The 19,270-nt window shown below is 49.1% G+C and overlaps 1 protein-coding gene across 1 annotated transcript in view; it reads right to left on the bottom strand.

The window, feature by feature from the left end:
* LOC146863911 (uncharacterized) overlaps positions 1 to 19,270 on the bottom strand; it is a 48,343-nt gene that overhangs the window by 14,278 nt on the left and 14,795 nt on the right. Inside the window, exons 6-8 of the mRNA XM_085637150.1 lie at positions 6,432 to 6,583; positions 5,079 to 5,147; positions 4,708 to 4,773 (exon numbers count right to left, since the gene is read on the bottom strand). Of these exons, the coding sequence (XP_085493276.1) occupies positions 4,708 to 4,773; positions 5,079 to 5,147; positions 6,432 to 6,583 (287 nt within the window). The remainder of the gene's footprint in view (positions 1 to 4,707; positions 4,774 to 5,078; positions 5,148 to 6,431; positions 6,584 to 19,270) is intronic.

Genomic DNA, 19,270 nt, shown 5'->3' on the forward strand with positions numbered 1-19,270 from the left:
CATATCATCTTTGGTGCTAAAACAGAAAGAGCTGTGTTTGTATCGGATGTTGTGGGATGGTTATGGGCGGCCACATCGCATGTTGTTGTGAAAGTGGTCACATGCCAAAGAAGTGCACAGGTCTTGTGACGATGATGCAAAGTTGGGATACTGACCACCAGGGCTGGCACAAGGGGAGGAGGCCACCCTCACAAAGCAACATGTTTCAATTATGAAAACGAAGATTGACTGCTTTCTACTTAACCGAGCTAACGCAGCAACAATATTGAGACCTTTCAATTTGGATTAATGCCTGTTGACACAAAATGATTTGTGCCGCTACTGGTTCGATCTTGAAGTCGTAGGGTATCTCTATGTCACCACAGAGGTGATTTGCAAATGCCAGGGCACAATGTGCCCCGGCAAGGTGAGGAGGTCAGCCGCTCAATATAGCTGTGTTCCTGAGAACTGCATTTTTTTTTAAAAAGCACTCACATACTATTGTGTATTTCACGCCATTTTTTCCTTTTCAAAATGATTTAATGTGAAAAATGTTGTGCTGTGCTGAGAGTCATATCTGCATTGGTTTGCCGGGCCAACTTTGTTCTCTGCAGAAAACGGCTCTTGTGCCTTATGTTGTGTGTGTGAAGATTTTCTGGGAACAGAAGAATCTAAAAATGTGACGATGATTATGGGAAGGAGACAGCCACTCCAGCTGCATGTCTCCTCTAACTTTAGCTGCACAGCTAAAACCGCATAGCAGGCGTAGGACCTTTCTAAGGTACTTAGACGCCGCACTCGTGTGCTGACGTCAGTTCTTGTACATAGCTTTCCGCGCCAGGAACGCAGAGCCATGCAAGAGACCGACACTGGTGCCAAAAAAGTCTAGGTGCCTGAAAGTGATAACCTTAACCCTAGATGTCAGTTCGCAGAACGGGGAGGCTGTGTGGTTCGGTGCGGAATCTAACTAATTAATGTTTCTTACAGATACATCAATATATCAATCAATCAAAAACATTTCTAAAGCACGCTACTCACCCGCAAGGGTCTCAAGGCGCTAGGGGGAAGGGGACTGCTACTGCTTCTAACAGTCCGGTCTTGAGTTGTCTCCTGAAGGCGAGGTGGTCTTGGGTCAACCGAAGGTGGATGGGGAGGGAGTTCCATGTCTTGGCCGCCAGGTAGGAGAAGGATCTGCCTCCGGCGGTGACCCTTTGGATGCGTTGTACGGCGGCGAGGGCGAGGCTAGCAGACCGTAGCTGGCGGGTTGGCGTGTGGAAGGTCAGGCAGTTGTTGAGGTACTTGGGGCCCAGGTCGTGAAGAGACTTGTGTGCGTGGGTGAGGAGCCTGAAGGTGATCCTCTTGTTGACGGGGAGCCAGTGCAGGTCCTTCAGGTGGCTGGAGATGTGGCTGCATCGGGGGATGTCCAGGATGAGTCGGGCGGAGGCATTCTGGATGCGTTGGAGTCTTTTCTAAAGCTTGGCTGTTGTTCCAGCGTAGAGTGTGTTACCGTAGTACAGTCGGCTGGTGACGAGGGCCTGGGTGACCGTCTTCCTGGTTTCGGTCGTGATCCATCGGAAGATCTTGTGGAGAAAGCTGAGGTTGTGGAAGCATGAAGAGGAGACGGCGTTGACTTTTCTGGTCATCGTGAGGGAGGAGTCCAGGATGAAGCCCTGGTTGCGTGCGTGGTCTGTCGGCCTGGGGGCGGTGCCCAGGTCTGGGGGCCACCAGTAGTCGTCCCAAGCGGAGCGTGATGGTCCCAGGATGAGGACTTCCGTCTTGTCTGAGTTCAGTTTCAGGCAGCTGTTCTTCATCCACTCGGCGACGTCTTTCATCCCTTCGTGGAGGATGTTTCTGGCGGTATCGGGGTCTCTGTTGAGGGAACGGATCAGCTTGGTGTCGTCGGCGTAGTGGATGATGTTGAGGTTGTGTTGGCGTGCGATGATAGCGAGGGGTCTCATGTAGACGTTGAAGAGGTTGGGGCTGAGGGATGATCCTTGCGGGACGCCGCAGATGACTTTGGTGACCTCTGATCGAAAAGGGGGGAGGCGGACTCTCTATGTTCTTCCGGCGAGCAACGATATGATCCACTTCAGTGCCTTCTCTTGGATACCAGTGTTGCTGAGGCGTTGGACAGGGGTGCGGTGGCAGACAGTGTCGAACGCTGCAGAGAGGTCCAGGAGCAGGAGTGCCGCTGTTTACCCGTTGTAGAGCAGGGCTTGTATGTCGTCGGTAGCTGCGATGAGGGCGGTCTCGGTGCTGTGGTTGGCTCTGAAACCGGACTGCGAGGGGTTGAGGGATCCATTTGTCTCGAGGAAGGCAGCAAGCTGTCTATTGGCGATCCTCGATGACTTTAGCTGGAAAAGGGAGGAGCAAGATGGGGCGGAAGTTCTTCAGATCGGTGGGGTCTGCTGTTGGTTTCTTCAGTAGGGCGTTCAGCTCGGCATGCTTCCAGCTCTACGGGTAGGTGGCGGGGTTGAAGGAGGTGTTGATGACGTCTCGGAGTTGGGGTGCGATGGTGGAGGCGGCCTTGTTGAAGACGTGGTGGGGGCAGGTCAGTCGGAGATCGCGAGTGGATGGTATTCATCGTGTGGGCTGTGTCTTCGGTGGTCACTGTGGTCCAGGTGCAGAGGATGGCGGTGGGGGGCGTTGGTTTGACGCTTGGGTGTGAGGGTGGTGTGCCGAAGCTGTTGTGGATGTCGGCAATCTTGCGGTGGAAAAACGAGGCGAGGGAGTAGCACAAATCTTGTGAGGGGGTGATGTCGTTGTTGCCGGTGCTGGGGTTGGAGAACTCCTTGACGATGCTGAAGAGTTCCTTGCTGTCGTGGGCGTTGTTGTCCAGTCGATCCTTCAGAGATGTCTTCTTGGTGGTGCGGATGAGCTGGTGGTGCTTGCGGGTGGCGTGTTTGAGGGCGGTTATGTTGTCAGTGGTCTGGTCGAGGAGCCAGCCAGGCGATGATGATGTCGGCTGCGGCTCTGTGACCGATCCTTGGACCTCCTCCTGGACTGGGATCGAGAGGGGCGCGTAGCCGAGTGGCGAAGCTCGAGAAGCTTACGGGACCGCTAACGCCTAGCTTTCGAGGTCAGGGCCTTACAGTCCAAACACGACTCCGCGTCGTAGTAGAGGCACAAGCGGTGGTGATCTGTCACCGACATCAAGCGGTCACAGTCATCGCTGGCCTTGAAACCAGGCATCCTACCGGCACCAGATGTCGAGACAGTGATCAAAAGGGATCAAAATACTTATTAAAAAAAGACTAAAAGGGGAAGCTCTACCAGATCGGCACTTACTGGCGCGGAAAAAAGAAGAACTGACATCAGCGCGAAAAGGTGCGTCTAAGTACTCCGACGTCATTCCGGCGCACGACGCCAACGATGGACGCGGAGCCGCAGATGACGCCTAGCGTTGCGCAAGGGGTATTGCTGAAGAAAATTCTTCCGGATCCAGTCTGACGCCTGGGGATATTCTAAGGTGAGGAATCTAACTAACGTGTTTATTATTTTTTATTCAAGGAAATCAAAGTTATGGCTTGAAAGTGGGCTTAGCTTCACCCGGTACACTGTATAAAGCATCTCTCGCAGAGCCAGGGCATAAGGTGCCTAGGCAAAACCTAAAAAGATTGGGTAGACAGTCGGGAAGAAAACTCCCATGTCCTGTGTACAGTTTTACGGCAGAGTGGTAGGCAAGGTCACCATCAAGTAGTTGCAAATTGGAGTATGCTGGGAAGGCAACAATTGTGTTGTTTAATTAGTCGCAGTGTTTTTGCCATGCGACCCCACCATAACGCAATACAATAAATAATATCGGGTGGTGTTCATACCTCACTGTGACAGGATATATTCGGTTCTGCCTTACCCTTAAGAAAGCTAGGCTCTACAGCAGGATGGGAGAAACATGTTTTTGGGCGGCAGATGTTCTATCTTGCTGTACACGTCTATAACAAAGGTCCTGGGAGGAGCTTTAACGTTCATGGAAAGATACATCAAACAATGTTTACATGTGTGGATTTATGAATCCAACATGTTTGGTTTCAAAAATTTACATCGATTGTTAATAACCGTTTTGAGTTGTTTAACCCTTATTGAAGCATGGTCACTCTATATGTCGTAATCACTGATTCACTTGCCACACTGGTGAATAGACTAGATAGGCTGTAGGGTAGTCCGGTTCATGCAATGGCAACCTCCAATTTCTAATGGAGAATAAATTTATGATTTCAAGAGCCTGCACTATGTGTAACTTAAATTTTTAAAGTGTATTGACTTTATAAATATGGGACCTTACTTATGTTGTAAGTGGTGCAACCACCGACTTACACATGCTCAAATTATAATTTTTTTTTAAAACAATTTTATTGGTTTTTTTTCTTGTGTGGCACATGACATGCTTCTGTCCTTTGGAGACTGCTGGTGTACCTTTGCACTCTGTATCTTCTTGTTACAGTATAGTTTGGAATTTCAATGCTAACCAAGTATCCAATTATGATTGTACCTAAGTGAACACTTGGTCAATTGTTTTTAGGAAGCACATAAACTGTGTTTCTGAATTGCTGTAACATAATAAGAATTGACATAAATACATAATAACAACTGCAAACAGTAGGGGAGACCATGAAATGACATACTACTTTCCATTATGGACTCTATAACGAATGCAAGCCCTCTCATATTATTCATATATAATGTTCAAATGTATGTCTTAGAAGCAAAAGAAAAAAAAGTTGCACTTACTAAAAGAATCCAATGAGCACCATTATTTGTAGGACACACAACGGTTTCCATAGTCTCATAAGGTACCTGCACATTATATAAAGTGGTCATGAATAAATGTACGTGTCTCCTGAACAAAAACCTTGTACACTAACATTATTACTAAGGTATAAATGCCTGTCCAATCGTCTTTCAAAAATAACATTATTGTCTTTGAAGACAAGCAATTATTGTTTTTCACTCTTTAGACATTTGAAATGTAGACCCTTTTTTAAATTTTGTAATTTCGTATTTGTATGCCGCTTGGACACTTGGCAGTGATTCAAAGTTATGTTGCTAAACCATTTCAGCCTCACAGTGTGACAAGTAACATAAGAAATTTAAATAGTTACCCGAAAAACAGATGATCGATAAGTGCCCATGAAGATTGAGGACGACACTGTCGCCGAAAGTGCTAAACACTAAGGTTAAAAGAAAAAAACATCAATAAACATATTCAGAAAATTGTTTTTTTCTTTGTATTCTTTTTCAAAGTAGAACTATACTTACATTGGGACTTGACAAGCATAACTTTGCAAGGTACGCATCGATTAACTAATAAAAAAAAAAAAAAAAAAATAAAGACATAGTATTTAACTAATGCTTTATTACAACTCCGGCGGAGCGAAGAACACAAGACTGGCTAAAGGTTAACAGTGGTGGCTCAGACACCGCAACACGAGCGGTACTGCCAGCACACTCAGAGTATGCAATATGGTTGGCGGACTCACCGCAGTACATCAAAGCATGTTATGAGTGTCCTATAAAACAATGGGTACATGGAGGTTACAACTTCATGTACATTGTGTTGTAGAGGAAACCTAGGGGTGCCTACAGTGCCACTTGTACTTAATCCACATGTGGATGTACAAATGGTGTCAAAACTTGTGCACTATTGTGTGCATGCACAGTAACTGTTGAACGGTATAGAATTTTCAGTACATGTTTTGCAGGACCATTGTGAGGCAAACTCCCTGTAATTACAAGAGGATCAACTGAATACAAATCAAATATAATGTGGCAGGCAAGCATGATCGTTGGTGGCTATGGGCAGGGGCGTGCATTAGAGAAACACACCTGACCTTGTATGGTTAAAATTCTTAATCAAGCCGTAAGTGTACACAATCATCTTTTTAATCCTCCTATTTTAATTTTTTCTATTTGTAAATTAGTTTGTATCTATAACATAAAAATTTTGTAGTTAAAAATGAGTTTACATAAAAAACTAAAATTAACTAGTTGATTACAAAATCTCTTAGATGTAATTTTTTTCAGCTTACAGTACCTGTTATTTGGATGTTTTTTCTTTATTAAAACTTATTCTCCATGACTTAAATGTGTTTTTTGGTATACTGAACACCAAAGAAAAGACGTATTATTATTTAAAAAGTTTATTTTTTTTTCAGAGATAAGTCATCAGTGAAAAAACTAGCATGAAAATTTAAAAGAAAAATATGTTTACTTTTGACAATTCTAGATTAAATCTCAAATCATTTATTGCAACATTATACCAAAACAATCATTTGTAAATTTTTGTTACAAAAGAACACATTCTATACTCTTAGTTAGGGTCAATTGCTATTACTTTATTGCAAAAAAAGATTCTTAAACGCTTGTTCATTTGTGGTAATTTTGTATATCAGCAGGATAGTTCTTTATTAATTATTTTATAACATGTGCTGTGTATAAATGATATAAAAGCAAACCTCATCAACTATCCATTGGGGCGATTTTAGTGAATGGAATGAGTAATCGTACAATTTTATGTTTGAAACTATTGCTTCCAAACGTCCAATCGCAGGTTTATTCCATACAGCCAAAAGTTTTTCAACGTCTGGAGAAACTTTATGTTCCAAATCTGTGGATACATAATTTATCAACAAAAATTTTAACATACTTTACAAAAATCACACTTGGAATTCGATATTTCAAAACGAATATGTAAAAAGTATTTCACTACATATTAAATTTTTTTTTTTTTTTTAAATGTTAGTTCTCTTGAGTAAAACTATTGTAGAACATCAAATAAATATATATTATTCTGGCATTATTGATATGTGGTTTTGAAATCAACCAACCCATGGTTAGAGACTTTGCAACAGAAATGGTAGCCTTTGAATGTGACCGCAAAATCACAATGTAAACTGTCAGGTTCATATGACTCCTTAAAGGCCATACACATAAACAATGCTGTCTCATCTGTCGTGTTTATGATGTTGATTTTGGACACTAAATCCATGTTGGTCTCTCCGACATTAATTTGGTGTTGGAAAAAAAGTTTTATGTGGGCCAGCATGGTCAAATTCCACTGTGGCACTCCGCATTTGTCCACAAATACCCTGCACAACGCTAAAGAGATGTTTGAAAAATTACAATTTCCATTGAGAGTCTAAAACACGCGCCGATTTATCTTAAGCACAAAATTACATTATTAAAAGGTGGATTTCCAAATGCCCCATTTGCGGGCAGAATCTAATAGCAGTGTGCCATACGCTGACCTGAGGGCTGTTGGTCCAACAACTGCAGCAATGTCAATTTGAGGCAATTTAAAAAATGTATTAACTTAAATAATGTAGTGCACTTTTAAAAAATAAATTGAACATTGTGAAATCGATTTTATAATTGTAATTTCAATAGAAGTTTAACATTAAAAAAGAAAACATGAAACATGCTGAGTAGCAAAATTACAATTATAATGAGGTGGTGTTGCTTTGACACTTGCCGATGGAGTCAGATGGATGGGGTTGCATCCCCACACATAGGCAATTGCCTAGGAGAGCAATGTGTGAACCTCTGCCGGTTAATGAGAACGCTCCTTTGACACTGTGACCTACACAGAGGGCGAATAGCAGCACAGAGGCCACTCAGGGAGCCAGAGACCTGGACAACCTGACACTGTAGCTGTGTGTGTTGTGTGATGTAACCGGGTTTGCCTGGTATACACAGGTGCCCCTGTCGGTGGAGTAGGTGCTCAACAGAACGAGCGTGAGATAGCTGTCAAGGTGCAGAAGTGACTCTTTGGAGGAGGTCGCAGGCTGAATCACTGTAGTAAGGAGTGTCCTGATAGGCACCGTATTTAATTTGAGGGGAAGAACCTCCCCTACGCAACAACAGAAAATGAATGAACTACTAACTTAGGCAAGGATGTAGGGGACAGCGTCCAATGGTTTTGGAGATAATTTCAGCTGTACTGTACGCTCAAGAAAAATAAACCAGTGCGGTTACATCATCACACTGAGATGTGAGAGGGTATTCAGACTCCTAAAAATATTTTTTCAATGACTACCGGTCAGTAGAGATGCTGAGCTCGATATAGACCAGCCCTTGAGGGAACTACACCGTGTGACGCCAAGTCCGGGGCTGAGGATGGAGCTAGCGGCGTAGCCGTGGTATGAGCCAAAGACGATGCAGTGTCCGTAGCCAAAAGACATTTTGAGTCCAAGCCATTGAACTTATGCCGGAGTTGTCAAGATCGAAGCCAATGGCTGCACCGAGGCTGGATCCATAGAGGCACAGAGGGAGGATACACTGCGGCGCAGAGGCCGGATCCACGGTGGCACCAAAGCCAGATCCATGGCCTGAGCCACATTGCAAAGGTCGCAGACAGCGGCCGTGCCTATGCCGACAACAACGGCGGTGGAGCAGAGGACGGAGCAAACAGCTGTGTTGAGGCCATAGCTAATGGACCAGACGGACAACATGGGGAAAGTAAACGGACAATGGCTGAGTGAAGTACCTGTACTTTGCCGGAGTCGCGTACAGTCCCCAAAAATGCGGGTAGGCCGCAGGCAACAACGGAGGCCCCAAAGGAGCAGTGTGGGAGCGACCCCATGCTCCATCTATCGAGTCTCGTGAACAGTGAGGGGAGACGAAGAGCCACGCAGCTTATTCGACTTTAAATGGCATTGGGACTTACCTGTACCAAATTCAAATGAACGATGGTGTGGTCGGAGCCAGCGATACATCGAACACCTACAGGAGCGTGATCTTGAGTGGCGCTGGACAGAGTGCCTGGCTTCCAAAAACTTCCGGGAACACTCCCGCAAGTCTTCCACGCCATGGCTCGACAATCAGGGCACGTCTCGGGTTGATGGCGTGCCCGAAGCAGAAGAGAAACACATTGTGGGGATCCGTCACCTACATGGTCCGACACCATTCCTGGCCATCCCTACTTCACCAAAGTTGAAATGTATACCAAAAGAAGAAAAAAGTTGTATAAACAAAGCCTTATAGGTGATTGTCAATTGCCGTGAGGGGAAGGGCCAGCTTGTATTCAGTATCGCAGTGACGTGAACGCCTTGGCCCTTACCTCCAAGTGCCATGAGGATAACAGCCCAACGACTCCATGCAAAGGAGTTAGAAGAACAGCCTACAAACTCCAGAAGCCCCTGCTCGGCCCAGAGTGGCAGCATCAGACAAGCACAACAATTCCAATCATAATGAAGCGCCCGGGCAAAGTCCGGGCCAAGGGTGTGCCCGTCCTGCACCCGTCAAAGCCAGGAAGAGGAATAGCAGCGCCAGCTCAATTACATGGCTACTGTGCCATTGGAGGGACGCATGTGATTAAAATTAAGGTAATGTGCCGATTTGTGCTGCATACTATTTTTCATAGTGACACTATTGTTTAAATACATTTCCGTAGTGATACTTGGGACAGACTTTGCTGTGACACTGGTTTACTTCTAAAAAATAATATTTCCCATGCTCTGACTCCACCTTACAGCATTTAATTAGCTTATTGCTAGAGTAACCATGGAAAAAGGTAACACAATGGAAGGTTTGGGGTGGAGAATGGAGCATCGAGTGAGATAGGTAAGGTTAAAAAGGCAGGGAAAACTTCCAAGCACAGCGCTAATAATTGTGTGATCAACAGGATAGAGACCCTAATAACAGAATGTGAATGGATTCTCATTCAGAGTTACCTGTGGCAGCTATCGTCGAGAGAAACCCATTATGAAGTGACCATGAGCAACCCCGTTGTACGACAATACCGCCTTTGTTTCAGAAAGCTTTTCTAAGCCGTACTTAAACTAGTAGCGAGACCAAACATACCGTGTTAGCACAGGTGGGAATTGCCTCCACACAGTTCAAGAATAATCAACTGATGAGAGATCCTGTAATCGATTTAGAGGCTACTGCTATTTTCAGCTATAACCGGTTTACGTCGTTGCCAAAGGCCTCTGATCTGCTGGAGTAGATAGGGCTTAGGATTTTGAATTTTTGCACTAACACCATCAAAGCTTTGTATAAGCCAGTAGGGACTGGTGACCCATGACTTGAAGCTCTTCTGCAGATTGTTAATGCGCTGAGGCTAGAAATAGGTGCAATGGGGGTGATTATTGTTGATTTAGTGTCAGTAGTTAAACTAATAGACCCAAGTGGCATGTAACACCTGCTGGCTGCTAGTGACACACCTATCCCACCTAGGGCACAAATGAATGCACAAAAAGAACAATCTATTGCACATCATGGCTCTCTCTCCTCTCTCAAACCACTTGCTACTCAGGACATTACGACACATGATTGTCAACAGACAGCTCCCTCACAAATCTCTTTGCTCACTGACAAGGCCGCACATCTGCCTCTACAAGGTATTAGAAAAAAAGCTAGACCTTTGAAAACACCAGTAGATCCTGGTCAGCAATCTAATGAGTATTCTTATTTGAAAAAACTTTTGTATTACCCACCTGTACAGACGCGAACAGTCTATATGGTCAGTGTTTAAAAGATTAAATCACGTGCTGACCACGAAAACTAAGACTCCTTTAAAAATAAGACCTTACATTTGATTTGCCATGTCAGGGGCTGTCTGTCATTGGTACGGGATGACATAGCCTGGGCTTGGCGATGTACAATTCATTACCGTTCTCTTGACTACATTGAACTTACCTTTACAAAGCCAGATGAGGCTGCAAATTTGTGTGCACTAGAATTTTGGAGTTGCCTTGCAGGCTCTTCAGACATTCAATTCAGAAGTTAACCAATACTTATTGATACAGTGGCCCAGGTAAAAGTAATTGAGCAGAGTGTTGAGGGTTGGTGTACATTAGATGGGAAAGACTGACTGAGAGCAGCCGACAGGGCTTACAGAGACCGGTCATAATAGGAACACTGGACCTCAACACCACCCACGCTACATCCTAGTGTCACTCCACGCACTCGACCAAGGAGAAAACAACTACTGCAGTCCAGCATCGCCAGCAGACACACAGAGACCCTTCAGCTGTCAGTGCTGCCGGTACTCCTTCAGCTCCAACAGGAATGCTTATCAAGCACAACACACCAAGGAAGATCTTGCAATACTAGCCACTCAACGTCTTTTCACTGTATATACATGCCAACTAAGTATGTGACCTCCTGAACAGCAAAACCATGGTGGTAAAATTCTTCACCAAAAACTAAACCCACACCACCACGGCCCTGAATATAGCCATCGCCATTCACAAAGGATACAAGATCTCCAGGATGGACAGCCACACCCCCACGGAGTATTAATCGCCATAGCCCACAATTCCAACATCCACCTAAGCACACTACCGGAAGAGACGACAGACCTGATAGAACACCGGCACTTAGAGATACTGGCCACCTCTACCATCACACTTATCACGCTGCACCATAATACACCCACTACACGACGCAAGGATAATGGACAAGTCATATAATAGATTAATAGATCTAGCCAGCAGAAAACTAAAAGTAAGTCTACCACCCTTTCTCTTGGGCCCAACACCTACCACCTGAAGAATCACCAACAGGTCCGTAAGTCAGTACAACCCTCTTGAACTTATACATGTCTATACTCGCCACCATCCTCTTAGGATACGGAATCAGCATTGACTCGTATGCAGACAACACCCACCTCATCCTCTCCCTATACATCAAAGCCAAGGGAGCCACAGAAAAGCAAAACAAATGTAAAAAAAAAGGGACAAAAAATTGGCAAAATGGATGAAAATAAGATGGCTACAAATCAACACCAACAAAACATAAGTATTCATGATAGGGCCACACCCCAAGGCATGTAAGGACACATGGTGGCTACCCAAACACTCACTAGCCCACCTACCCACTCTGTACGTGCATTTAAACATGGATTCCTTCGAAATACCAAGATCAAACCAGACTGACAGATCAACATAGTCACATGCTCCTTCTTTCACATGCTTCGCATCTTACTGAAGACCTTCAATTTGATGTCTGACAAACACAGAAAAAACGCAACACACACACTCGTCATAAGCAGAATAGACTACAGCAAAGCACTCTATTCCAGAATAAACAAAATCCTCACACGCAAGCTACGAAACATCCACAAAGCCGCTGTGAAACCGGTTATCAACATACTGCAACACAGCCACATATCCAAACACCTGCACACACTACACTGGCTCTATATCGAGGCTATAATCACCTTCCATATGCTGATCCAAGCACATAAAGCTATAAACAACACCAACCCAGCATACCTAAAAACCACTATAAACGTTCACTCCCCACAAAGAACACTAACAGCAGAACAGCTTTCCTATGCCGTGGTTCACCGCACCAGAAAAAAAACAGATCAGGAGGACGCCGAATCTCCTTCATCACAGCAAGAGCATGGCACAATATTATGCTCCATAGCACACAGGCAAACTCATTCCACATTTTCGCAAGATTACTTAAAAACATGTCCATGTTAGACTAGAACCTACACCGTCCCTTGCATACCCACCGGCTTCAGAAGCCTTACAGGTGAGTAGTCGCGATTCAGCCAACCACGGATTGATTGATTTCATTGTTTGGTATATCGTCAGGAGGAGGAAGTTTAGGGAAATCAATTGGTGGGAAACAGAGAGCTAACAGTATCAGCAATGCTAAGCATCATATACATTTCATTGATAAATTGCGCATAACTTACCCTATGTAGTTTGAAACATAGCGTGCTTCTTCACGATGCAATAATGCATGATTTGAGAGGTGTAAAAAGTTGAGTTTTAACACACGGTGTGTTTACACGTCTTGATCTCAATTTTTTCTGCGGTAATTGTTTTTTAACTTATTTAAATATAGGGCTGGCCGGTCCCCCTTAGCGGTCTTGACCTTGACTTGTTGGTGGAGGTGGTGATGGAGGATTGACGTACAGACAGATTGTTTTGATGGACTGTCATCTTGGTGGACCAAACAGACATTGCAGCAGCGGGGAAGGACTCATCATATAAATATATCATTTAGGTGCCGATCACGATCCGGTAAAAACCGGGTACGAACCGTCGGACGGAGCATATTCTCCGTCCGACGCGTACCCGGTCGTCAATTTCTACAAACAAGGAATTACGATTCGCACGGGTACACCATGACCGTACGATTCGTAAAAAAGTCCGACCGAACAAAAAAACACCTACCAATGCGATCCGGGAAAGTGCCGACCTGACGTCGGGACGCTCGCAGCCAGCCATTCACGACCCAGGAATCACGATTCGCACCGACGTCACCCCGCACGGTGAATATTTTGCGGCAGCCAAAAACTGCCGGGAAATCAGGACGACGCGAACAAGGACCACCAGTACGCGACGGACAGACGACGCGAACAAGGAGGACCAGTACGTGACGGACACACAGGACGACGCCACCAAGGAGGACCCGTACGCGACAGGACGACGCGATTGGAGTACCAGTACGCGACGGACAGACATGGACCCGAACCTACGAGTCATCCCTGCCCTCATAGCAGTCCACCTGCTCTACAGGCACCGACGCAGACGCCGCAGAAGGTCAGAATAACTAAGGGAGGGGGGAAAGTGGGGTGGGGTGGGGGTGGCACGACCAGGGCAGACCACAAAACAACCACATAAGTCACACATGGCCTGGACATACCTGACTCCCATGCCCTGGTCACCACGAGGGGGTGGGGGTGTGTCCTGATAAGCCAGCGACCGCCACAACGGAAGTCCGTCACCACGCGAACCGGCAACACAACCAGACAGGTACGTCCCGTACCCACGCCTCAAGAGCGTGGGTACGAGTCGTACCACGCCCACACACACGTCACCCCAACAATGGCGGGACGGATCGTACCCACGTGGCAAAGGCCTGGGTACGGCCCGCACAAGCATCACATAGCGTGGGGACGGATATGTACGGACCCTACCCCCACCCGCGTATGCATGGAGCGTACCCCCACCCCAACAGTGTAAGTACGACTCGAACCCTCACCCGCGGACGTACGGACCGTACCCCCATGCCAACAGTGTAAGTACGACCCGTACCCCCACCCGCGTATGCATGGAGCGTACCCCCCACCCCAACAGTGTAAGTACGACTCGAACCCTCACCCGCGGACGTACGGACCGTACCCCCACCCCCACCAGTGTAAGTACGACCCGTACCCCCACCCGCGTATGCATGGAGCGTACCCCCCATGCCAACAGTGTAAGTACGACCCGTACCCTCACCCGCGTATGCATGGAGCGTAACCCCCATGCCAACAGTTTAAGTACGACCCGTACCCCCACCCGCGTATGCATGGAGCGTGCCCCCCACCCCAACAGTGTAAGTACGACTCGAACCCTCACCCGCGGACGTACGGACCGTACCCCCACCCCCACCAGTGTAAGTACGAGCCGTACCCCCACCCGCGTATGCAAGGAGCGTACCCCCCATGCCAACAGTGTAAGTACGACCCGTACCCTCACCCGCGTATGCATGGAGCGTAACCCCCATGCCAACAGTGTAAGTACGACACGAACCCTCACCCGCGTATGCATGGAGCGTACCCCCCACCCCAACAGTGTAAGTACGACTCGAACCCTCACCCGCGGACGTACGGACCATACCCCCACCCCCACCAGTGTAAGTACGAGCCGTACCCCCACCCGCGTATGCAAGGAGCGTACCCCCCACCCCAACAGTGTAAGTACGACTCGAACCCTCACCCGCGGACGTACGGACCGTACCCCCACCCCCACCAGTGTAAGTACGACCCGTACCCCCACCCGCGTATGCATGGAGCGTACCCCCCATGCCAACAGTGTAAGTACGACCCGTACCCTCACCCGCGTATGCATGGAGCGTAACCCCCATGCCAACAGTGTAAGTACGACACGAACCCTCACCCGCGTATGCATGGAGCGTACCCCCCACCCCAACAGTGTAAGTACGACCCGTACCCTCACCTCGAATGCATGGAGCGCACCCACACCGTGTATGTCCCAAGCGTACATATCCAGAAATTGGAGGTGTGTGTGCAGAGTCCTCCCAGCAGTGCCCAGAGACAGGAGGGTGTGTGCAGAGTCCTCCCAGCAGTGCCCTGAGACAGGAGGGGTGGGTGCAGAGTCCTCCCAGCAGTGTCCAGACCCAGGAGGGGTGTGTGCAGAGTCCCCCCAGCAGTGTCCAGACCCAGGAGGGGTGTGTGCAGAGTCCTCCCAGCAGTGCCCAGAGACAGGAGGGGTGGGTGTGGAGTCCTCCCAGCAGTGCCCAGAGACAGGAGGGGTGGGTGCAGAGTCCTCCCAGCAGTGCCCTGAGACAGGAGGGGTGGGTGTGGAGTCCTCCCAGCAGTGCCCTGAGACAGGAGGGGTGGGTGTGGAGTCCTCCCAGCAGTGCCCTGAGACAGGAGGGGTGGGTGTGGAGTCCTCCCAGCAGTGCCCTGAGACAGGAGGGGTGGGTGTGGAGTCCTCCCAGCAGTGCCCTGAGACAGGAGGGGTGGGTGCAGAGTCCTCCCAGCAGTGCCCTGAGACAGGAGGGGTGGGTGTGGAGTCCTCCCAGCAGTGCCCTGAGACAGGAGGGGTGGGTGCCCATCACTCCCAGCAGTGCCCTGATACAGGAGGGGTGTAACACATGTGTGTGAGGCCAGAATTATCCACATGCATACTGGCTACAAGGGAACATGTCCCCATGAACTCATGTCAACAGACTCCACACACAAGTACAGTGATCACCAAGGATGTCACGATTGTCGCAGGTGGAGACATGGCCCTGCATGCATGGCCAAAGTAGAAGGGCTCCGTCACACACACAGCTCATGTAGACACAGCTCTGCGCTAAACATTGGGAACACCCTGCAGGGAAGAAAGCTGGGTACACAGAGGAAGGAATACACCCTGGGACAAGTGCACCATGCAGTAACTGCTTACATGAACAAAGAAAGTTAGCCAACACCTTGTGATGGCACACAGATCACAGGGTCCCACCAATGAGCAGTACACTACTACACATCCCACACACCCAAACCCTTACACACCACCCAAAACCATGTAGCAGCCCCACCAACACCAATACCAGCATAGCAGTAGTGTGATAATGAAAACAAAATTAAGCTTTATTCAGCATGAGCACAATGTCCGTGGATCGCAGGCAGTTCAATCTTCACAAAGCCCATAGGGCAGTCAATGATTCTCAGCTGGATGGGGGACACAGTGGGATGCGTGTCCCCTACATTGCCTGCACAGTCAAATGGCATCGTCTTCCACACTGGTGAGGGCATCAGGGGGGGGGGAAGCAACAGGCACCGCAGGGACATCAGGGCAAAGGGGAGGCGTTGTGGGTGCAGGGATGGAGGACTCCACCACAGGAGGTGGGTCAGTGCCAAAGGCGGAGGCCAGGATGGCACTACACACCTTTGCAAGGTCCTCCAGGGAGTCCCCTGCACCCGAAGGGACCTCAGGCCCCAAGGAGGGGGGGGGATCAGAGGGATGGGTCGCAGCGCCACCGGGGGAGGGTGGAGACAGGGGGGGAGACTCAACCACCCTGACCGGGGACCTCCTTGACCGCTTGCGTGGTGGTGTAACTGTGGGGCTCAGGGACAGAGCGGCCATGAAGGTGTCCTTGGGGGAGATGTGGCCAGGAGAGCTGAGGGGAGGGGATTTGGAGGGAGTGGACTGGGTGGAATGCGGACTCCCACTATGGCTGCGTGTCACACGTTTGCCCCCCGACCCAGTGGGTGTGCCTACCTCACCCTGTGTGTGCGTGTCAGGAGGAGTGCGGTGGACCTTCCCTGCTGGTGTGGTGCCCGTGTCTGTTGATGTGGGTGCATGCCGACGTCTGGGTGTACGTGTGACAGGCATGGGAGTGGGAAGTGTGGATGGGGCAGGGGTAGGTGGGGGGAGGTCGCGCTGCAGGAGACCCACTGCTGCAGTCAGTGTGGAGTCGATGGACCTCAGCAAGTTGCGTTGGTCAGCCTGCGATGAATGAATGCCCTCCAAGAAAGCCTCGATGTTGGTGAGGGTTTTGCCGTGGGCATGGAGGACATAAAGGATCGCAGCCTGACCAACCTGCAGTTGCCGCTGGATGTCCACAGACTCTGCATTGGCGGCAGCAGTGGAGACAGGGGCAGGGGGTGCGGTGCCTGGCAGGAAGGAGACATGCTGTGACCGGGCACGCTGGGAAGGGACACGAGCAAGTGGGAGGCGGCTGGTGGAAACTGAGGGGGCGGTGCGAGGTGTTGTTCCGCTGTCAGCTGCTGGTGCAGCCTCCGCCCACTCGGAGACATCGTCCCCGGACCTGTCAGCTTCGTAGTCTGATGTGCCAGTCGACAGGTCCTCGGCCACACTCTCCTCCGCCTCTGTACCACTCGATGTGCCAGACCCGATGTCACGGCTGGCACTGGTGCTCGGTCCCTCCGCCTGGTCTGTGTCCATGTCTCCCTCTGTGTCCCCCGACGATGCTGTGGGCAGGGTGGAGAGACAGAAATAATCAGACATCTGTACACATCTGTCACATGAGTCCAATCTACATAGGTAACATTGCATGGCCTGAAAAGGAAGATCCCTAACATCTACTGAACAGGGTACCGATGTAGGGCATGAAACACACAGTTGGTTGAGCCACCATGCCACTGAAATACCATGGAGAGCATGAGACAATAGCTAAACACAGGAAAAGGAGTCTGACATAGCACCCAGGCCCTGGGGACAATCCAGCACTGCATCTGCACCACACAGCGTTGGCGAAAATACCGATGACCAGGGACCATATCCATGAACTTGAGACACATGCTGCATAGGTAATGCTGAAAACATGCACAACATGACTCTGTCACTGCACATTGCGTGTGTGTCCAGACACATCACACACTGCCCAGACCCAGCAAGTGGTAATCAGGATTTAACACATAGGCATTGCCCGCCCCAACAAGACCCTACACGAGGCAAATTGTTGAGACACAGGTGGCACCAACACCTCATAGTCTGGGTGATACACACAGGGGCAGGCAAAAAGCGAGATTGAACGCCAAACAGCCAAGGTGCGCCTGTACAAATAATGTGGTACCAGTGCCCATCCTCAGATGAGTATAGCAAGACACACAGGCACTGGCAACTGTGAGTATGAAGAAGGACAATCAGGTCAGGCTGCATAGTGGACACCTGTACAAAATAGCACGTCTATATACATGGTGACAGGGGACAATGGCAGAGAGCACAACTTACGCTGTAGACACTGACAGTGGCCACGTTTATGATGACACATACACCACTGAGGAAAAGGTGCCCCAGGGGACAGTAGTGGGCACGCAACTACATGCTACTGAATGGTAATGACTGCAACACACGTCACCATCCCTGCACTATGTGTATCGCACACTCATGCACATCATGTCACAGGCCACTACATGGGACATGCGCGCTGTAAGGCATGACACATGAGAGACCAACTCCCATGTCTGGAGTCAGCATCAGTGCCAACTGATATGGAACCCACATGCAGTGAACTTGACAGTGCACAGGCAATGTCCCACAACCTGTTACACACCACCCCCACACATGATGCTACAGACATTGTTCCCGTGGACAAAGCGCCAGCCTACATTACCCTGTGAAGGAGTGACTACACACAGACCAGGGAACACATTGCAAGGAGGGGAAGGGTGGCAGGGGCACAGCGCTATACTGGGGCAAACAGGATCTGCACAGCACCTTTAAACCCTGCCAGTGAATTCATGCTACTGTGCCCTTACAAATGCCGGTGACACACAAACACACATGTACCTACCCCCTTCCGGCTGCTGCATCGCCTGTAAGCGCCTCTCCAGGTCTGGAAAGACCACCGGCAGCACACGCCTGTGGAGGTGGCTCAGACGGCGGCGGCCGCGGTTCTTGTCGCTCTCAGGTGAGTCCCCCAGCAGGAGCCGTGCAATCCTCCGCGTCCAGCACCGGATATCCTGCCAGCGTTTCCTCACCTGGGGCAGGCTCCGCCTCCGACCATCCACACGCCTCACGGCACTGACGGCGGTCAGCCAGATCTGCTCCTTGGCAGTGGCGCCTACCTGTGAGGAAGAACAAGTGACACCACATCAATACACCAGCCACATGTCACAGAGAGACATATGGGTACAAATTAGCTGGTTACAACAAGGCATGTCATGCAGCCAACGCATTGCACCTTTGTCATAGGGACATCATCCCCTGGTGAGGGGAAAAAGCACTACGTGCCACAGTGGGTACACAGGTGGAATGATGGCAAGTCACAATCAATGATCAAGGCTCACACTGTGCATCACACCCACCCCTCCTGTCTCAGGGCACTGCTGGGAGACATCAGGCACCCCCCCCTGGGACCCCCCCGACAG

The sequence above is a fragment of the Triturus cristatus genome, chromosome 2_1, assembly GCF_964204655.1.
Source record: "Triturus cristatus chromosome 2_1, aTriCri1.1, whole genome shotgun sequence".
NCBI classification, from domain to species: domain Eukaryota; kingdom Metazoa; phylum Chordata; class Amphibia; order Caudata; family Salamandridae; genus Triturus; species Triturus cristatus.